The sequence below is a fragment of the Erithacus rubecula genome (assembly GCF_903797595.1).
Source record: "Erithacus rubecula genome assembly, contig: scaffold_675_arrow_ctg1, whole genome shotgun sequence".
NCBI lineage: Eukaryota > Metazoa > Chordata > Aves > Passeriformes > Muscicapidae > Erithacus > Erithacus rubecula.
Window position 1 is genome coordinate 5,071 of NW_027635664.1, and position 20,464 is coordinate 25,534.

The 20,464-nt window shown below is 44.6% G+C and overlaps 1 protein-coding gene across 1 annotated transcript; it reads left to right on the forward strand.

Moving 5' to 3' along the window:
* Positions 1 to 16,644: 16,644 nt before the first annotated feature.
* Positions 16,645 to 18,882, forward strand: LOC306816574 (olfactory receptor 14C36-like; the record flags this gene model as incomplete). The annotated part of the gene is made up of 2 exons (XM_079333003.1): positions 16,645 to 16,681; positions 17,939 to 18,882. Exon 2 carries the CDS (start codon positions 17,962 to 17,964, stop codon positions 18,880 to 18,882), a length of 921 nt encoding a protein of 306 aa, XP_079189129.1. The 5' UTR covers positions 16,645 to 16,681; positions 17,939 to 17,961.
* Positions 18,883 to 20,464: the final 1,582 nt, after the last annotated feature.

A 20,464-nucleotide genomic window follows, 5' to 3' on the forward strand; every position in this document is an offset into this window, starting at 1 on the left:
TGTTCAATCTAGTGTGAGGGTCAGTTTGATCTTCCTGCTTACATATATACTGTTTTAATGTTCTGTGAGCTCTTTCAATGATTGCCTGCCCCGTAGGAGAATGTGGTATCCCGGTGACATGTTTTACTCCCCAAGAGTCCATCCATTTTCTAACTCTTCCGCTTACATAAGCAGGGCCATTATCTGTCTTAATTTCTGTTGGAACTCCCATTACTGCAAAACAACTAGAAAGATGCCTGATGACATGAGTGGCCTTTTCTCCAGCCTGTGCCGTGGCCCATATAAACCCACTATAAGTGTCTATAGTGACATGAATATATTTCAATCGTCCAAAGCTTGAAAAGTGTGTTACATCCATTTGCCAGATTTCATTAATTTGTAATTCTCTTGGGTTAACTCCACATCCTAATCTCACACCCCCATTATGATGACTACAGATAGGACAGGCTCTAACAATTGCCTTAGCTTCACTAATTCCAATTCCAAACTGCCGAACCAACTCTTTAGCATTGTGATGGAATGTATTGTGAGCTTCCCTGGCCATTGCTATTTTACTGATTGGGGGTAAATTTTCTGCTGACATAACCAGCTTATCAGCTTTAGCATTGCCTTCTCCTAAACCAATATCCCATTTGTGACTTCGAATATGGATGACAGCATAGGACTCCTTCCTTTCCATTAAAGCCCTTCTTAGTTGCAGAAACAGTTCATACAATCTTCTGTTACTAACTTCTTCAATACTAGCATCCTCTATTCTGGATACCACTTCAACTACGTACAATGAGTCCGACACTACATTCAAGGGTCCTTCTATATGTGTAACTGCCCATATTACAGCCAATAACTCTAAAGTCTGTAAGCTGTCACTGGGTGTTGCTCCAAGAATCTGTTGCTTCCATTCCTTATCTTCTTTCCACACAATGGCTGCTCGTCGGGACTTCTTCCCAGCATCTGTAAAGGCTGTTATAGCATTCATTATGGGTTTTTCCTCTCGAAGTGTCCTGGGAATCCAGCTCCATTCTCCAATCCACTGTAGTGCTCTTGGTGATAACAATCCAGTTTCCACCTGTGCTCCTGATCCTAATAGCGCTTCAGCAAGCTCTGCAGAATATAATAAATACCAGTCCAATGTTGGTTTCTCTATAGGTAAATAAATTGCTATTGGTTTACGTCCAGTAATCTCCACAATACGTAAGCGACCTTTTTGAATCAATCTGGCCAAATTTTCGAGTTTTGTCGTTATTGTTTTTCTTAATTGTAAAGGTGGTGACAACCATTCTAATACCCTTAGCTCCCCCGTTTTCTTTTCAAATTGAGTAAGTGCTCCAAGTAAATGTCCCGCACTGGTGCCAAATGGTAAGAGCCATAGGGCAACCAGGTTGTTGGCGAGAAACAAAGCCATCTGTTATACAGTGTACAATGCGTTGCAGCGCTTCTTCTTGTTGTGGAGTAATGCGGACAGGCGTGCAGGGATCGGTGCCCTTTAAAAGCGGTTGCAATGATTGCAACAATGTGTTTGGAATTCCTGTCACTGGTTTCAGCCACTGTAAATCACTTAAAAGTTTTTGTGCCTCATGTAAAGTTGAAATTTTAATATCCAATAATAGCTTTTGTGGTTTAACTTTTTGTTCAGTGATTGTCCATCCAAGGTATTTCCAAGGTGTTGATTGTTGAATTTTTTCAGGGGCTACAACCAACGAAAATTCCGTTAGGGTAGCTTTAATAGTTTCTACCTGCTCTTTTGTAAATTCACCGCTCTGTGAAAACAAAATATCGTCCATGTAATGATATATCACTGTTTCTGGCAGTTTTTGTCTTAGTGGTTGTAACGCAGCATCCACATAAAGCTGACATAAGGTTGGTGAGTTACGTATTCCTTGGGGTAAAACTGTCCATTCAAATCTCTTGTCAGGTTTACCTCTATTAGTGGCTGGAAGTGTAAAAGCAAAACGTTTGGTGTCATTTGGATGTAAGGCAATGGTGAAAAAACAGTCCTTAAGATCAATAATTAAAATAGGCCAGTTCTCGGGTATCATAGCTGGGTTAGGAAGACCCGGCTGTAAAGCTCCCATTGGTTCCATCTGATTGTTTACAGCTTTTAAATCATGTAGCAATCGATATTTTCCTGATTTTTTCTTTATAACAAAAATAGGTGTGTTCTAGGGGCTTGTGGATAGCTTTAAATGTCCTTGTTGAAGTTGTTCTTGTACTAATTGGTGCGCTTGTTCAAGACTTTCTCTTTTCAATGGCCATTGCTTAACCATCACAGGTTCTTCGGTGGTCCAGGTGAGTGGAAGGGGGAAAGTCCAAGCAATGGCAGTTACTCCAAAGGGTGCACATTTGTCAGCACCACTCCTAACTGGGCCAATATGTCCTGGCCAATCAAACAGCTTACCAACGGTGGCAGGGATACGATAGAAAGTACCGTAGTAAGTTGTTGTCCATCAATATGCAATGTTATTGTCGGCGATTTCTTTGCCAAGGTATATCCTCTAACTCCAGTTGCTGTTTGTGTAGAGGCACACAAAGGCCAGTGTTTTGGCCAACTCTCTGGGCTGATAATACTGGTATCTGCTCCGGTGTCCAGGAGTGCCGTTGTGGAGATTTCTTCCCCTTGATAAGTGATTTTTATAAGTTTCCTTGGTCGATCCCTTAAATCCAAGGTTAATAAAGTTAATCCTGTTGATCCAAAGCCCTTGTCGCCCCGGGGGTTTAATCCCATTGATGTTAGTCCTTCAGTTAATTGGGGCAGTGGTATAAGCTGGGCTATACGCTGACCTTTCTCAATTTTCAACGGTGGGTAAAGAGTATAAGCCATAATTTGTATTTCCCCTGTATAGTCTGCATCTATCACTCTTGGTAATATAAAAAGTCCCATTATAGAAGCAGATGAGCGTCCTAATAACAAGGCTCCAACTGTGTGTTCATTAATGATTATTGGTCCTTTAACTCCGGTAGGTATTTTTGTGGGCCTATTGGTATACAGGGTGATGTCTATTGCGGCTGCCAGGTCCAAGCCGAGGGACCCTGCTGTTGCTGGTTGAAGACAGGAGGTGGCGCTGCTCTTTTTTCCCCGTGCATTTGTGTCGTAGCGCGACGGGACGCGCTCTGCTTGCGGTTTCCCGACTTGCGGCAGCATGCAGCTGTGTTATGGGTATCAGACTGGCAAGCTTGGCACCAAACTCCTGTCACACGGCACGCTCGGCGCAGATGTCCCCCTCTTCCACATCGATAACATTTTGCGGATGGGTTACTTTGGAGAGGGCTGTTGTTGGTGGCTACGGAGGCTTGGAGAGGAGCAAGAGCAGCTAGCACCTGGGATTGTGTGGCTTCTGCCTGCTTTTTCAAACCTGCCCCGAGTTCCTTAATAGCATCTACCAAAAATGCCTGTGATCCTGGAGGCAGCATTGCTGCCCGCTCTAACAGTACTTCTATTCCCCAATCTCCAGGTAAAGTGGAGATTAATCTTTATATAGCAGAATTACTATTTTGTATTGCACACTGCTTTAGAAATGATCCTTTCATCCAATTTGGTACCCCTGCTTTTTCTATTGCTGCTGCAACCCTGTCGATAAATGTGCCAAATGCTTCGTCTCTACCTTGTCTTATTCCCATATATGGAGGTACTCCTCCAGGCTCCTTCACTTTATCCAAAGCATTTCTAAATACTCGCATTGCCTCTCTTGTTTTATCCATTCCCATTAGCAGCTGAGCTTCTGTTCTAACGTAATTGCCTAATCCCAACAACTCATCTAGAGTAATCCCATACAACGGATCTCCCTGCTGCCTTTGAATGGCTACTGCCTCATTTGCGAGAGCTTGCCAATGTGCTCCAAAAAGCAACAACTGATGTTCTGTAAGCATAAGCCGTGATATTCCTCGCAAATCATTTGGGAGTAGCAACTGAGTATCAAACAAATAATCAAGCATTTGCTTTACAGGCTCACTTTTAAATCCAAATTGACTTACTGTTTGCTGTAATTGCAACAATAATTTCCAATTTAATGGTTGAAATGAGGCTTGCATACCAGTGGGGTTACCTTGTGGATCATATACAGGCGTGAATACAGCTGGGAATGCCATAAAGCCAGAGGATTGTACCAAGGCACTATCCCCTTCAGCAATTGCTTGTTGAGCCAAAGCCTGCCAAGCCTCTTTTCACTGCCTTGCCATTCCTTCCGTCAGGTCACTTTCAGACCCTGGGATAAGGTCAGGCTTGTTGCGAGGCTGGTTGTCCACAGTGGGAGATGGAGGAGTATTGACTGGGGGCCGTGGTTTGTTTAATTCACCATCCCCATCACCAATCTCCTCTCCTCCCTCAAGGGGGGGTGCCGATGGTGAGGCACTAGCATCTTCCTCTGTATTACTATCCACATTAGGTAACGCCACTAGTGGAATTCTTATATCTCTAATGCCAGGGCCTAAAGGCTGCCCTTCATCTCGCCCGTAATGCAAATTCTTTTTATGTGCTTCAATTGCCTGCTCAGCCGCCTTCTTTTCTACCACCCGTTGCAATAGTGCATTATGTACCACCCTCCATATTTTTCCCAATTTCTTTGCTGTTTTGTCATCATCCAACATTGCATCCCATAATTTATCACCAAGTTTATGCCATTCTGACAGCTCATGTACTGAATGCGGCACAACAAAACAACCCTTAGCATACCCCCATGCTAATAGCCCCGGTAAATCTTTCTTTAAATCAATGCCCTGTATATTACATCGTTGTAAAGTACGAGTAAATAATTCATATGCCACTTGCCTATCCATTTTTGTCGTCAGTACCGTTGCAACTCTCCAGGCTCCGGTGGCACGTATGGCCCAAGACCACCTTTATGATCCTCGGGGGTGCCGTCCAAGTATCAAAGTCTGCACCGTCCCGACTGTGAACAGGACCCAACTCCTACTTTCTCTGCCGTGGCGCGTCCTCCCCCGTTTTCTTTGTAGATCAGGAGGGCGACGTCGGGGTCACCATTTGTCAGAGAAAGGAAGACTTGGACACCAGATGGTCATCAGCAAGACTTGTTTATTAGCAAAAATGATTCTACTTTTATACTCTTCTTAATTAGGTTCATACATAGTGCAAAATTCAAGCTCATCATTGGTTAGTTACAATTGCACAAATTGGTTTTTCTCAATATCCTGTTTCAAATATTTCCGCATTCTTGTGCAAGCACTTCTACATTTTTGCGGTTTTTGTCCGGTTCTAACTTGCTTGGTATAAGCAACTACAGCAACTTCCCTATTTCAAGGTTGCCTTTGTCCTTCACTTGCTCCTTACCCTACTTAAGTCCCACTTAAGCTTTCTGCCGCAATTCTGTCTGACTATGTCCTTTCTCCATTAACCAAGTTTGAACAATACTCTCCACAGATCATGACTACCTACACGGCAGTGAAAGTCCAAGGGATCGAAAACTGGATTCACTACACTCGAATCAAGAAGGTCCCATCAAGATAGGAAGTACAGCCTCTGTCAGCAACAAAGCTGGTGTTCAGGGCAAGGACTTAGTTCTTTTAACATTAGTCTGTATAATGCAGGTGGGAGAAGCATTTGTTAAAATTACAGTTCCGGAGTCAGATGTAATGGTGCCAGAAGGTGCGGGAATAAATTTAACCTGTCTGTTTTCTGACAACCAGAGAACTGGATTAAAAGAAGTAAAGGCAACATGGAGACAAATCACCACAGACAAAGTATTTACAGAAGGAATCGTGACATTATGGGATATGGAACAGCAAAGAGGTAACACCACATTGACAATATCTCATATGCAAGCTGATCAGGTAGGACAATTCTCATGCATTGTATGGATTAGAGAAAGCTTTAATTATGAGGACATAAATGTAGGTATTTTAAAGGAGAATAAAACCCGAAGGGGGTACTCGGTGCAGGTAATACCAGTCAGTGCACGGGTATATATGTGGAATGGATTGAGAGATACAAGCTTGGCATTACAGAGAAACCAGGAACAACAAAATTTAGTAGTAGGGTTAATTCGAGATTTTGGACAAATACAAAACGTATCAAAAATAACAGCATTTTTACCTCTGCCACAAGCTGCAGGGGAACCAATCCCTTGGGGAGTGATTCCGGTAGGAAATTTACCCCTAATAAAAAGAGGTGAGAATGGAAGTTGTAAATTAAAATTACAAAATAAAATCAAAATTGAAAAAAATATGGAAAAAGGTTGGAAAAACATTAAGAATATTAACCTATAAGGACTGTCTAATTAGCCATGGGAAGTTAGGAAAAATTAGGGATTGGGGAATTCAATTAGCGGCAGGGGAAAAAGTAAAACCTGAAGATGCTGCTAAGTGGGAATGTTTTATACCACATTAGCAAAAGAAAAGAATACCTAAAAATGAAAGCTATTTTGAAATGATATGCCAGAACTCGTCCCGGCAGGAATCCTCGTGGGACAGTTAAAAAACGGTATGGGGCCCTAGCATATTAGAACATTATAGTTACATTGGACAAATTAATTGGTGTGTCCAATGGACGGAAAACAGAAATGCCACTCACACAAAAGTATCTCAAACCAGCACTTCTACAAAAACTTTGAGCGCCACAAAAGAAAATTGGAACTGCACCCAAATTCTCACCTGTGACACTCCAGAGAATCAAATTAGTTTGGCACCGGTCAGAATGCTTATAAAATAGGGTTGTGAGTGTAGAAAACTTCACCATACAATTCCAGGAAAAGCTTTCCCGCAGGACCAGAAGAGTAAAACTTTGAGCTGTAAGGATACAACTATCAGGAGTCCAAGAAATTTAGTATGGATTATGGGACATAGACAATGGACAACACATTTACTGTTAGACGGGCCTGTAACTCAAATTACCTTCGCAGAAAAAGATGCAGTCACGAGCAAAGAGAGAAACAAATGAAGTAGCAGAAGAACTAGGACAGGAAGATGAAAATAAATGGCATGAACCCTCATCAAGAGTTAAATTTGGATGGGTACTGGAATCCTTGTTTGCACCAATTTCTACATATAGAAACCGGGAGATGCTGTACAAATTATTAGGACAAACTGAGAGGCTAACTGCAGTTACAAAGAAAGGATTTAAGGATCTAAATTTACAGTTGCAGGCAACAACAAGAATGACAATTCAAAATAGAATGGCATTAGATTTCCTTTTATTAAAAGAACATGAAGTCTGTAGATGCCTCCAAGGAAAGGTTGATCATTGCTGCATACATATCCCAAATGTCACAGAAGAAGTAGAAAAGGATATAAGTCAATTGGAACAAATTGAAACAAAAGTGCATGAAGTCCAGGAGGAAGCTAAACATAACTGGGTAGGAGCACTGTTTAGCTCCCTAGGAATCCAAGTCTCTGGTTAAATATCATCAATTGTACAATATGTAATAATGATTGTATTAATTATTGTAGTATACATGATTATGTATAGATGTCTTTTAAGAATAATTGCCAGAGAAGGAACTTATACCCGATGTGTTATGAGAGCACTGACCCGGAAAGTAGTAATCCTGCCAACTCGAAAAGAAGACTCACCATCCTACATAGAAACCACAACTTGAAGAATTGAGCATCCTTGCAGAAAATCTGAAGAATTCTCAAAAGGGGGGAGTTGATACTGAAATAATGAGAAAAAGGACTAATGTAGATATAGTAGTAGTCATGCTAAGGCTTAAAAGACTGCAGTTTTCGGACAGGCCCTGAGAACCTACCTTGTGAAACAATAGTCAAAAGAATTAGTAGAGCATATAGAACATTTGAACTGTGAAAACAATAATCAAAGGATTTAGTAGAGCATATAGAACATTTAGAAACTTTCAAGAAAAGGCTAAAGTATAATAATAAATAAAGGGTTCTGGTGATGGGCAAACATGCAAGGGGGATTAAAGGGGGTAGCCTATAGTTCTGAGTAGACAAGCATGCAGAATTTATGACTTTTAGAAATAATATCTACAAGATTTATGTAACTGTATTGTCTTGAAGAATGTGTACCTCTGTATGTAGACCACTTTGTAAAAAGATATAAAAACCTGACAAAAATGGGGAACTGTGGGATCCTGACTTTGGACGCTAGTCCGCAGGTTCCCCGGGCCCTGAATAAAGCACCACATAAACTAACTCTGTTAGTTTGTGTTCTGTTTGGGGCATCGGGCAACAAAGGGACGTGACGCCAGGACACCAACTGTGGCCCAAGCCTCCCAGGCATTCCAGGCGGCCCCTCCCTGCTCCCAGCCAGCGAACTCCAGCCAGCCACAAGAGGCAGCCTCAGCTTGGACTTGGCAGACACAATAGACATTGTATTAAAGGATACAAAGCTGGTAAAAATCCTTACTGGAGTGTGTGGACCATTAAGTTAAATGGACAATCTTATGGAGCCTTGTTGTTAGGTAGATCCTCAACCACCTTACAGGGTTTGACTGTGGAACCTGCAGTTTTTGATGTAGACTGTACAGGGGAAATTATGATCGTGGCTCATACATGTTTTCCTCCTATCAGTATCCCTGCAGGAAGCCATATAGCTCAGTTGGTCCCACAGGAGTAACTGATAAAGGAGGCACAAGGACCTGTGCAAGGAGCCAGTGGATTTGGATCTACAGGAGGCTTGGTACTACTGACCCTCACAATGGAGCAATGTCCGGTAGTGGAAATTTTCTTACTGCATGGCCCTCAAGAAAAACCGCTTCAAGCCTTATTGGACACTGGTGTGGACCTTACAATTATTGCCCGGCATCACTGGCCATCTATCTGGCCTCTATGAAACCACTTGGAGGCAGTTGAGGGGGTCGGTGGAGCAGGACGGGTCCCGAAAAGTTGTGAACCAACATCCATTACTATTGAACAAAATACAGTATCAACTGTAGTGACAGTAATGGATCTCCCTACTGGAGTACAGGCATTAATCAGGTGAGATGTGCTTGCTCAAATGGGTCTGGTGCTACGCATGGACAATGGCCCTTTTTGATTGCAGCCACTACTTGGACTTTCCCAATCCAATTTACTTGGCTGAGAGACACTTCTGTTTGGATAGGGCAGTGGCTGCTATAAAAGGAAAGCCTTGAGCAAGCCCACCTTTTGGTACAAGAACAACTACAGCAGGGGCATGTATGGCCCTGACTAGCCCTTGGAACACTCCCATTTTTGTTTTTCGGAAGAAATTAGGAAAGTACAGGCTGCTCCACGATCTTTATGCTGTGAATACACAGATGTAGCCTATGGGTGCACTTCAGCCAGGACTGCCTAATCCTGCCATGATCCCTCGTGGATGGGATATTCTGATTGTGGACTTAAAAGACTGTTTTTTTACAATCACTTTGCACCTTCGCGGCCTGCAATGGTTTGCCTTTACCAGCCATTAATAGAGAGGCAATTGCACAATGGTATGAGTGGACTGTTTTACCACAAGGCATGAGAAATTCACCAACACTTTGTCAACTGTTTGTAGCAGCTGCGTTACAACTCCTGTGGGCGCATTGGAAGACCACTTTAATTTTTCATTGTATGGATGACATTCTATTTACAGAAGAAAAAATCTTTGCAAGAGAACATAAGCATACAATAATCAACACTCTGGCAAAACATGGACTGGGGGTTGCACCTGACAAAATAAAACGCACTTCTCCTTGGCAGTATTTGGGTTGGCAGATATCTAATACTACAATATGACTCCAGAAACTGGAGTTTAAAACTATTCACACATTACATGATTCTCAGTGTATTCTCAGCGACCTCCAGTGGCTCTGACCAGTAATTGGATTTTCCAACGATGAGCTGGAAGTCCTTTGACCTTTGCTGAAAGGTACCAACCCTGCTGCATCTCTATCTGTAACTACTCAGCAAAAACAGATGCTACAGCAGTTAACCACCTCTATTATGGAACGGGCTGTCTCCTGTAGGATGGCATAAGTACCCATAGACATTACTGTTGTACTTGGAAAAGAACATATGGTAGGTGCCCTCACATAGACTATACCTGACCATCAGACATTTGTCTTGGAATGGCTTTTTACATCTGTGCATCCTTGCACTACAATACAAAGTCGTATTGCTAACCTCCCTCCTTTTATAAAAAAGGGGCGACTTAGATGCTGACAAATAACAGGACTTGAAACGGCAAACATCTATGTGCCCTTGCGAGCTGAGGACTTGGTATGGTACATGTATCATTCTCCATACTTACAGGCAAGTGTTCTGGAAGCAGCACAATATATTCAGCTGAAATCGATAAAAAATCTGGTTTTGCAATGGATGAAGTGTCATTCTTTGATTCCTAAACCGAAAGTCCTGGATTGCCCTCTACAGGATGCCATCACGACATACACGGATGCAGGAAAAAAGTCAAGGCAAGTGGCGGTTGTTTGGTTGAATGCAGGACAATGGAATCCTGAAATACTACCCTCAGAATCTCAGGACTCTCTTCAAACTTTGGAACTTCGGACAGTCCTTAGGGCTATTTTGAAATGGCCTAATCAGAACTTAAATGTAGTTACTGATTCATTATAAGTACTAGGTGTGACACTACAGATTGAGGATGCACTCATAAAGGACATTAGAAATTTGAGACTGCTGGAACTGTTGAGACAACTGCGTCAGACTGTCAACATCAGAACAGCGCCGATGGCTGTGTTGCTCATACGTAGTCATAAATAGATTGATGGCCTAGGCAAGGGCAATGAAGTGGCAGACCAGCTGGTATCAGTGTCAGTGCCCTTGAGTGAGTTCCAGCAGGCACGAATGGCACATGAGACCTTTCACCAAAATATGCGCAGCCTCCATAAGCAGTTGCGCATTTTGCTAACTGAAGCCACAGGAATTGTTAGGTCATGCCCTGTTTGTAGCCAACAAGGCCCAGGCTTGGGAATGGGTGTAAATCCAAGGGGTTTAGGTGCCAATGAAGTTTGGCAAATGGATGTAACCCATGTTCCCTCTTTTGCAATATTGAAATATGTGCATGTAAAAATTGATACCTATAGTGGTTTCATTTGGGCAACTGCCCAAACAGGAGAAAAGGCACTTCATGTGTCCCGACATTTGTTGAATTGTTTTGCGGTAATGGGGGTCCCTAAAACATTAAAAATGGATAATGGTCCTGCATATACTAGTGAAAAGATAAGGAAGTTTTGTCAGCAATGGGGTATTTCTCATGTTACTGGCATTGCTCATTCCCCAACAGGCCAAGCCATCATGAAAAGAGTACATCAAACCTTAAAAAATTGTTTGATGAAATTTAAGGGTGAAATGGATGTCTATTCATTACTTGCCAAAACCTTATTTGTGCTAAATTACTTGTGCATTTTGGGGTCTCATACTGAACCTCCAGTTGTAATTCATAGTAGGGGAACAACACAAGATCCAAAAGGAGCCCCTATAAGGGTTATGTATCAAGATCCCAAAACAGGAATATGGCAAGGTCCTGCTGAGGTACAATACATGGGTAGAGGTTATGTGTGTGTCATTATCCCTACAGGGCCTATTTGGGTGCCCAGCAAATGGATCCGACCAGTGACTGATGGCAACGCCACATGAACCACGACCAAAATAGCTCCACTCCAGACACATCAAGAGAGAGAACGCCTGAGGGACTATCTAGCAGTACAGTCACTGGTGCTCCAGCTCCAGAGCCTTCTAAGGAAGAGGATTGAGTGGACAACCCTTCTTTAGTTAGAGACATTTGCTTTTCAAGAACCCTCAAGGGTTTGCAACCGTATTGGACTTGGGTGAAGGTGGTGTTTAAACTGTGTTAAGGGGTGTGGGAGTGGTGCTTGGGTGTTAATCTGTTGTGGGGGGTGTAAATGAAAACTGGATACATCAATTGCAGTTGTCGCAACCTGTATGCAGGCAGTGTAGGTGGGACCTCCACAGAGGTAGCTGGCAGCGAGACTCTCAGAAGGAAACTGAGAATCGCTCACTAGGAGCTGCTGAATTGATTTTTGATAATTGTGAAAATAGATATCGACTGTTAGTACGTTGGTATCTTCTGGATGCTGCCGAACAGATTAAGTGCTATCGTAGCAGGTAGCAGGCACTCAGGTTCATCTGTTCTCAAGATATAGGCATTTCGCGACACCATACTATAAGAGAGGAGGAATGGGATGCTGCTGTTAAGAGGCACTGATGACCTGATCTTGGGAATGATAATTCTTTGCATTCTCCCAATACAGGCATGGGTACCAGTACAAGCCCTAGCACAACCCAAAATTAATATCTGGGTTACTCTGGCAAACAAAACTGGGCAGGATGCCATCTGCATCACCAGGCAATCCTTTTTCCACCTATGCCTCTTGAGACTTGGCCATGCCCCAGCAACATTCCAACCTGCAACACTATGGGTCCAAAAAACAGTGTTGATTCTTGGGATCAATGGGTAGCTTACTTTGGGCATGCAGCATTAGAACCCCAAGAGTTGGAATTACTTGGGTCAGTTCGAGCCAATGCCTGTGTGATCTGTAATTACTCTGGTAAGTTCTTACGACGACCAGGACTTAATTACACGGTGTTGGTAAATGCAACCCTCCCAGTATATCGGAATGCCTCACAATGGTGTAATTGTACCTCTGCCAACATTTCAGTGTCTGCAAATACCCCTATTCCCTTACCTCCAGGAATATTTTTAATTTGTGGAGATAGAGCTTGGCCAGGTATACCATCCAGATTAAGAGGGGGTCCATGTACATAAGGAAGGCTGTTGAGAATTGGTTAGAAAGTCATGGACAAAACTGTGGATATGGCTCGGCTGAGGCCTTGTTGCAGGACAGCAGCTCCTGTTAAGTAGCAGCTAGGCCTTGCTTTTAAGCAGATTTTGCTGAGCAGCAGTGTTTGCTTTTAAGAGACTTCTGCAAAAGCAATACAGCTAGCATAATTTGCAGAGTTAGTTGATAAGTAATACATATGTCCATTGTTCAATCAAGGTCTCAACTTCCAGGGAAGCATGTAGCTAGCGAAGTATAACCCTGGGATGGATACTATATAGCAATAAATATAAGAATAAGGGAAGTAACAGCCCAGACTAGCAGTGAGGTAGCACGTGTAATTTTTGGCTAGAAATTCAGTAGGCGTTATTATCTCACACTTACAATAACCAATAATAAGAGAAGGCGTACATAGTAAAAACCAATAAGATGGTACTAATATGAATAATGCTGATTTATGCTATTTTGGGCTATAAAGCTGTCTGATGCTCTCAATAAAGTGGGGTTATGCTTTATCAATCACATTGATTGTCTGGCTAATCCCCTCGCCATTCCTCCGCAATTGGCTCCGCACCCCCGTAAAAAGTCCCAATTCTGGGCTCAGAATTCCCAGATTTTGGGCTGAAAACAGAGATTTTTGGACTTAACTGAAGGCACAGATCCAGCATGGGCCACAGGTGAGGAATCAGGGATTCAGGACTGGCTTCCAAGAATTCACCCAGGACTTCCAGAGCATCAGCACTGTGATCCTGGAGTGGAAATTCCTGGAATTAAGCCAAAGATTTCCTTGAATTTTACCCAAATTTCCCCATTTCATCCTCAAATTTCCACAAAATCCCTGCTGACTTTAATGGGGTAAACCTGCTTGCTTTAAATCCTCATTGACTTCAAAGGGGTAGTCCCAATGCCCCTAAATCTCTATTGATTTCTAATGGGGGGACCTCATGTCTGAAAGATCCCTATCGGGACGCTAATATGACAAGAGATGGAGCAACTGAGAGATGTTGTAAAAGATGGTTTATTGCTTTATGGGATCAGTCTCACAAAATGGTGAGACATTAAAGGTGTTACATCCAATGCCATAGTATCAAAGCCACCTTCTTAGTTACAATGCCTTATGTTAGTTTTTTAGCAAAATCTATGAAGTTTGCTAACCAATCATTAATTGCTTTGCTTCCTGTTGCTTTGCTGCAATGTGTCATTTTTCAACCAATTATACAACATTTCACGAAATTACATTGATGCATCTTAAACCTCTAACTAACTTTATAACAGGTCCTATAGCTAAACTTTAAAATATTTTACTATCTTCCTTTACATATTCTGTTGCTTATAAAAGACATATTTCATATTTCATATTTCATATTTTTGCTTAAAATATGTATTTACTTAAACTGCAAATTTATATTCTTGTTTCATGTCTGTTTCACTTCAATGCTCTAATTCTCCAAACCTTCTCCAAGGTCTTAGATCAAACCTTGTATCCATTTCTATCTCTGAGCCTGGATGCAGAAGCCCCTGAGAGCTCTCCATGCCTGCATTTCCCATACGACAGTATCTCAATGGACCCTTGGTTTCATGAGGGCTCAAAATGGTAGAAGGGTCTCCTTCTCCTGCCCTGTAGTGTAATTGTTGCCATTAGGAGCTAGAAAAGAGATCACACAGAGTTAAGGGAAATAAAATGGGCATTTATTGAAAGGCCTTCAAAGGCCATACCCTGGCAGTACCAGTGCTACAGTGTGGCCCCTGCCCTGCCTGATGGCTCTAAGGCAGAAGTAAAACAAGGCTTGGTCACAAGATTTTTCATTTTTATAGATTTCAGTCCATTTGCATACTCCATTTGGAGTCGACCATCCAATTAATTCTCAAATTGTAAGGTGTCATCCTCCTCACCTCCTGGCTGGCCTGCCCTTCTCCTTTCACATTGTTTATTTTTAGAGCCTGGAGTTTGAAGAAACAGTCCTTGAATCAATAGCTGGAATCAGACTGTTTTGTCTTCATCACCCTAAGCACAATGGAAAAGCATACCCAAGCAGCACAGAAAACTCAGAATTTAAGGCATCACATTAAAGGTCTCATTGGTTCCATAGTGTCAGAATGGCCCCTTCATCCCATGGAGCCCTACACTGTCACTGTGCTCCCCTTGATTCCATGAGGCCCTGCTGTGCTATAATGGCCCCAATGGCTACAACGGTCTCTAGTGAGACTCTCTACAACCACCTGAAAAGAGGCTGCAATCAGGTGGGGGTCAGTCTCATCAACTGAACAAACACTGACAGAACGAGAGTCTGTCCTGAGATGAGCCAGGGGTAGTATAGGTTTGATACCAAGAAAAACTTTCACTGAAGCAGTGATTGGGTACTGGAATCTTCTGCCCAGAGAGGGGTGGAGTCACCATCCTTGGAGGCACTTGGAAAGAGACTGGGTGTATCACTCAGAGCCATGATTAAGTTGATGAGGTGACATTAGGTCATAGGTTTCCCTTGATGATCTCCAAGGTCTTTTCCAACCTTGTTAATTCTGTGATTCTCTTTCATCATAATCTCCATTGTTCCATGAGGCCCTGCAATGTCTCAATGGTCGTTTGGTTTCATGAGTCCCCCACAGTGTAACAATAGACCCTTGGTACCATGAGGTTCCTCAGTGTCACAATGGTCTCCTTGGATCCACAGTGTCACAATGGTCTCTTGGTAACAATGCACTTCTGATTCCGTGAGCTTTCATACTCTCAGCAACAGTTCTGCAGTATCATCATGGACCCTTTGTCTCATGAGGTTCTGTAGTGACCTTGGTTCCGTGATGTTCTGCAGTCTCACCCTGGACTCTTTGGTTCTGTGAGGCCCTGCAGTGTCACCCGTGATTGCACCATGATTGCAGGAGGTTCCATGGTGTCACCAGGGCCTCTTTGGATCTGCAGTATAACAATGGACCATTGGTTCCATGAGGCCCCACAGTGTCACAAGGGCCCCTTGGTTCCATGAGGCCTTTCTCTGTCACAATAGACTTTTGGTTCCATGAGGTTTCTCAGTGCCACAGTGGTCTCCTTGGATCTGCAGTGTAACAAGGAACCATGGGTTCCATGTGGCCCCACTCTGTCAAAATGGATTTTGGTTCCATGAGCTCCCACAATATCAAAAGGTCCCTTTGTTCCTTGAGGTTCCATAGTGTAGAAGTTGACTCCTTGGTTCTGTGAGGTTCATTATCATCAAATCTCCAAAATATCGAAATAAGTCTCCTTAACACAAATTTGATGAAAAAAATCATTTTTTCAGGCCTCAAGTCCAATGTCCAAGAATAGGATAACTCCTATCCTTGTGTGGATGCGTCATTCTACAAGTGTGTTACTTATATTAAGTTGCTACATGTATATTAGGATGTACCCATTTCCTAAAAACCTATTCCAATTTCCCAGTTTCTGTTCATTCTATCACTGCACCCTTGAGCCAGATGTGTTGTCTTCACACCTTGCCCGCTGGGAAAGCAGCCCCTGCATGACTTGTTGTGCTAAAAATTCGCAGTGATGGTAAAAATTTTACTAAATTTTTGCCAGAGACACCTTTACTTTCCTTGTTCCTACCTGTCACCAATGCCTCCATTGTTCTGCTCTATCTGGTACCTTGGGGAACTTTCTCAGTCCTGTCTCTCAGTGAGACCCATTAAAAGTTCAAGAAACTTTCAAGTTGCAATTTAATTTTGAGTTCTTGAGAGGATTTTTGAAAAACATTCTCTCAGGGACTGAATCTAATTTAAAAAAGACCTAACTCCTGAGAGGGTCATCAAAGTCATTGTGTTGTGTCTCCTGGCACAGAGGGAGATAATGGCAAGCAGGAAAAGCTTCAAAAAGACATTTCTACTGAGAAGCTGCTCCTCTCCCAGCCCAGCACAGCTGAGGGCACTGCCTGCAGGCACTGAGGGGACAGGAGCCAGGCAAAGACAGGCTAAAGTCAATCAGGATTGGGAAGACATCGAGCTGAGACTTCACTTGGGGAAACATCTTCACAGCCCTGAACATGGTGAGTGTGTGGGTGCAGGGCAATGTCCTTTGTGTTCCTGGAGTGATCTGGAGCCAGCACACCCCACAGCCTGGGGGATGTGTCAGGAGGACTCTCCCATATACTCTGAGGCACAGGAGGAGAAGGAGGATGTGTTGCAGAGCAGAGCTGCCCTGGGCACCGTCAGAGGGACAGGGCAGGATGGCTCCTGCTGCCAGGGATGGCTGCAGGGGCTGAAGCTGGGGCTGCAGCCAGGGCTGCCTAGGGCTGTCCTGCAGAGCAGCTCCTGCAGCTCTCAGGGCTCTTGGCTAGCCCAGGACATGTGCCACCTGCCAGGGACAGCTCTCAGCCCACCTGACAGCTCCCCAGGGACTGTGGGGAGAAGTTGGAGGTGGAAGGAGTGACCCCCATGAGGGCAGATTCCTCCTGCTGTGCAGATGGTGCTGCATGGCCACGGCTGCTCTCAGCTTTCTCCTCAAGGGAAGGGAAAGGGACTGTCAGGTGTGTCTGTGTCACTGAGACTCCTGCACTGTCCCACTGGGGATCAGCAGATTTGCCTCACATCTCCCTCACAAAGTGCCTCCTCACCCTCCTGTGCCTACAGACCACAGCAGCAGCACTTTGGCTTGCAGCATCTCAGTCTGTCTGAGCTGCCCTTCAGGCCCTGCTGGCAGGGAGATGCCCCAGGGCAGTGCCCTGTGCTGGGAGGGGTGTGCAGGTCAGAGCTGAGCCCCCAGGGCTGGGCTCTGGCAGCACTGGCAGGGACAAGGCTTGGATAAAGGGAAACAGCTCCCAGTAGGCACAACTCCAGGCAGCAAAGAGCCACACCAAACCTGGGTATCCCATCCTGTCTAGCTGCACAGGGAAGGAAACATGAGTTTAGAAAATCTTGCTTTGAAGCCACATCTTTCAAAATGTCTTCTTTAGTTTTCAGGCATTTTTTAAGTGCAGTCATTCTGAAAAAAAAAGGCAGGTATAAATGAGCAAAGGGCAGCTGTGTACGACCAGCGGGTCTGACTATACTCGGGCACAGGGACAGGAACACTGTGTTCCCCCTAGGCACCCAGTATTCAGACTCAGAGTAGTGCTTAAAGAGGATTTCTCTCCCTTCAATGAAATCAAAACCCCGAGCTCAAAGATAAAAAAACAAAATTAAAAAAAAAAAAGTGAGAGAAATTTCCCCAATGAAAGAGAAGCAATTTTGAATAAATATGTAATAAAATAGCATAGGATTGACACAAGGAAACCTGTCCAAACTACTCTGTCTTCTTTTTACAGTCCCCCATGGCCATATTGAAGCAATGTCCAACAGCAGCTCCATCAGTCACTTCCTCCTGCTGCCATTGGCAGACACACGGCAGCTGCAGCTCCTGCACTTCTGCCTCTTCCTGGGCATCTCCCTGGCTGCCCTCCTGGCCAACGGCCTCATCATCAGCGCCGTAGCCTGCGGCCACCACCTGCACACCCCCATGTTCTTCTTCCTGCTCAACCTGGCCCTCACTGACCTGGGCTGCATCTGCACCACTGTGCCCAAAGCCATGCACAATTCCCTCTGGGACACCAGGAACATCTCCTACTCAGGATGTGCTGCTCAGGTGTTTCTGTTTATGTTCTTCATTTCATCAGAGTATTTCCTCCTGACCATCATGTGCTACGACCGCTATATTTCCATCTGCAAACCCCTGCATTACGGGACCCTCCTGGGCAGCAGAGCTTGTGCCCACATGGCAGCAGCTGCCTGGGCCAGCGGCTTTCTCTATTCACTGTTGCACACGGCCAATACATTTTCCCTGCCCCTGTGCCATGGCAATGCTCTGGGCCAGTTCTGTGAAATCCCACACATCCTCAAGCTCTCCTGCTCTAAATCCTATCTCAGGGAACTTGGGCTCATGGCAGTTAGTCTCTGTTTAGGAGTCATATGTTTTGTGTTCATTGTTTTCTCCTATGTTCAGATCTTCAGGGTTGTGCTGAGGATCCCCTCTGAGCAGGGACGGCACAAAGCCTTTTCCACCTGCATCCCTCATCTGATTGTGCTCTCCATGTTTCTCAGCACTGGCACATTTGCCTACCTGAAGCCCCCCTCCATCTCCTCCCCATCCCTGGATCTGGCACTGTCAGTTCTGTACTCAGTGGCTCCTCCAGCCCTGAACCCCCTCATCTACAGTCTGAGGAACCAGGAGCTCAAGGCTGCATTATGGAGACTGATGACTGACTGCTTTTAGGAACATTAAAATGCTGGCAAATTTCTGAATATGACTTGTAATAAAAGTAATCTTTGATACTTCTTGTTGGTTTCAATTTGAAGCTTTTTTCCCTTTGATGTACTTTTTTTATATTGTCCACAAAAATGTCATTCTTTATGCAGTTTCCCGCATTTTCTTCACCTTCCCTATGACCACAAACTCTGTCAATGAGAAGTCGCACTCTCAGCGGCTTTAAATTAACTAAAGGATCTCCCAGCAAAGTTTTCTCCAGAGATGCCCCTTTTGTTTCCTTCCCTGGAGCAGCAGCAGCAATGTCTGTGTGCAGAGCTTGGGGCAAATCAGTGCTGACAGAGCACGGTGCTGCTATGAGGAGATGGACCTGAGTGAGCACAAATGCCATCAGCCCCTGGGGCCAGAGAGGCCTGGGGGATGGGTGGGGAAACAACACAGGGTTTTGTGGAGGCCTCTGAAAGTCTGTTCCCATGAGCTGTGAGTTTCCTGTCCCACTGCAGATATTGTTGTTGCTCAGAGCCAGGGATGCCTGGCTGCCACCACCAAATTGCCCTGAGCATTTTCTTTGCTTCAGCTTTGATTTCTTTACTCTTCCTTGTAAATTTTCTTTTTCTTGCCGAGCCCTGTTCTCTCCCCTGCAAACAGCCCATCCCAGCTTGCCCTTTCGTCTCTTGCCCCCCTCCCCACTTCACTTCTTGAGTTGGCACCATGGGAACATCCCTTGGGGAGCAGGATCATCCTGCAAGTGCTGCAGGAATTGTCTGCAGGCTCCTGCAGTGCCTCGTTCTGCTCCCTTGGCAGAGGCACCACAGGCCATGGGGTCACATCTGAACTGCTGTGTCTGGGTGTGGGGCTTCCTGTTCTGGGCAGTGAGGAGGGACTGGAGAGGCTCTGCAGGACTGACAGGATGGGCTTTGGGTCTGTGTGAAGAAGCTGAGGGACCTGGGCTACTGGATCTTCTGAAAAGGAGTCACAGGGCTCATCCTGCAACTGCTCCAGGGATGGTTTCAGAGAATCACAGAATCAGCAAGGTTGGAAAGTCCTTGGAAATCATCAAGTCCAACCTGTGCCCTAACATCCCATTGTCTCTTTCATCCTCCTCCAGGATAAACAACCCCAGTTTCTTCAGCCAGTCCTCACAGGACTTGTGTTCCTGGCCCCTCACCAGCCTTGTTGCCCTTCACTGGTCACACTCCAGCCCCTCCATGCCCTTCCTAAACTGGTGGACCCAGAACTGGACACAGCACTCAAGGTGCTGCCCAACCAGTGCTGAGTACATGCAAAGAATCACTGCCCTGGTCCTGCTGGTCACACCATTCCTGATCCAGTCCAGAAGCCATTGGCCTTCTTGCCCACCTGGGCCCACTGCTGGCTCATGCCCAGCCTGCTGTCCATCACTGCCTCTAGGTCCCTTTCTGTCTGGCCACTTTCCAGCCACTCTGTCCCCAGCCTGTAGCACTGCAGGGGTTGGTGTGGCCAAAGTGCAGGACCCGGCATCTGGTCTTGTTAAACTTCACCTTGCTGGATTTGGGCCCTGGATCCAGCCTGTCCAGGTCCCTCTTCAGAGCCCTCCTACCCTGCAGCAGAT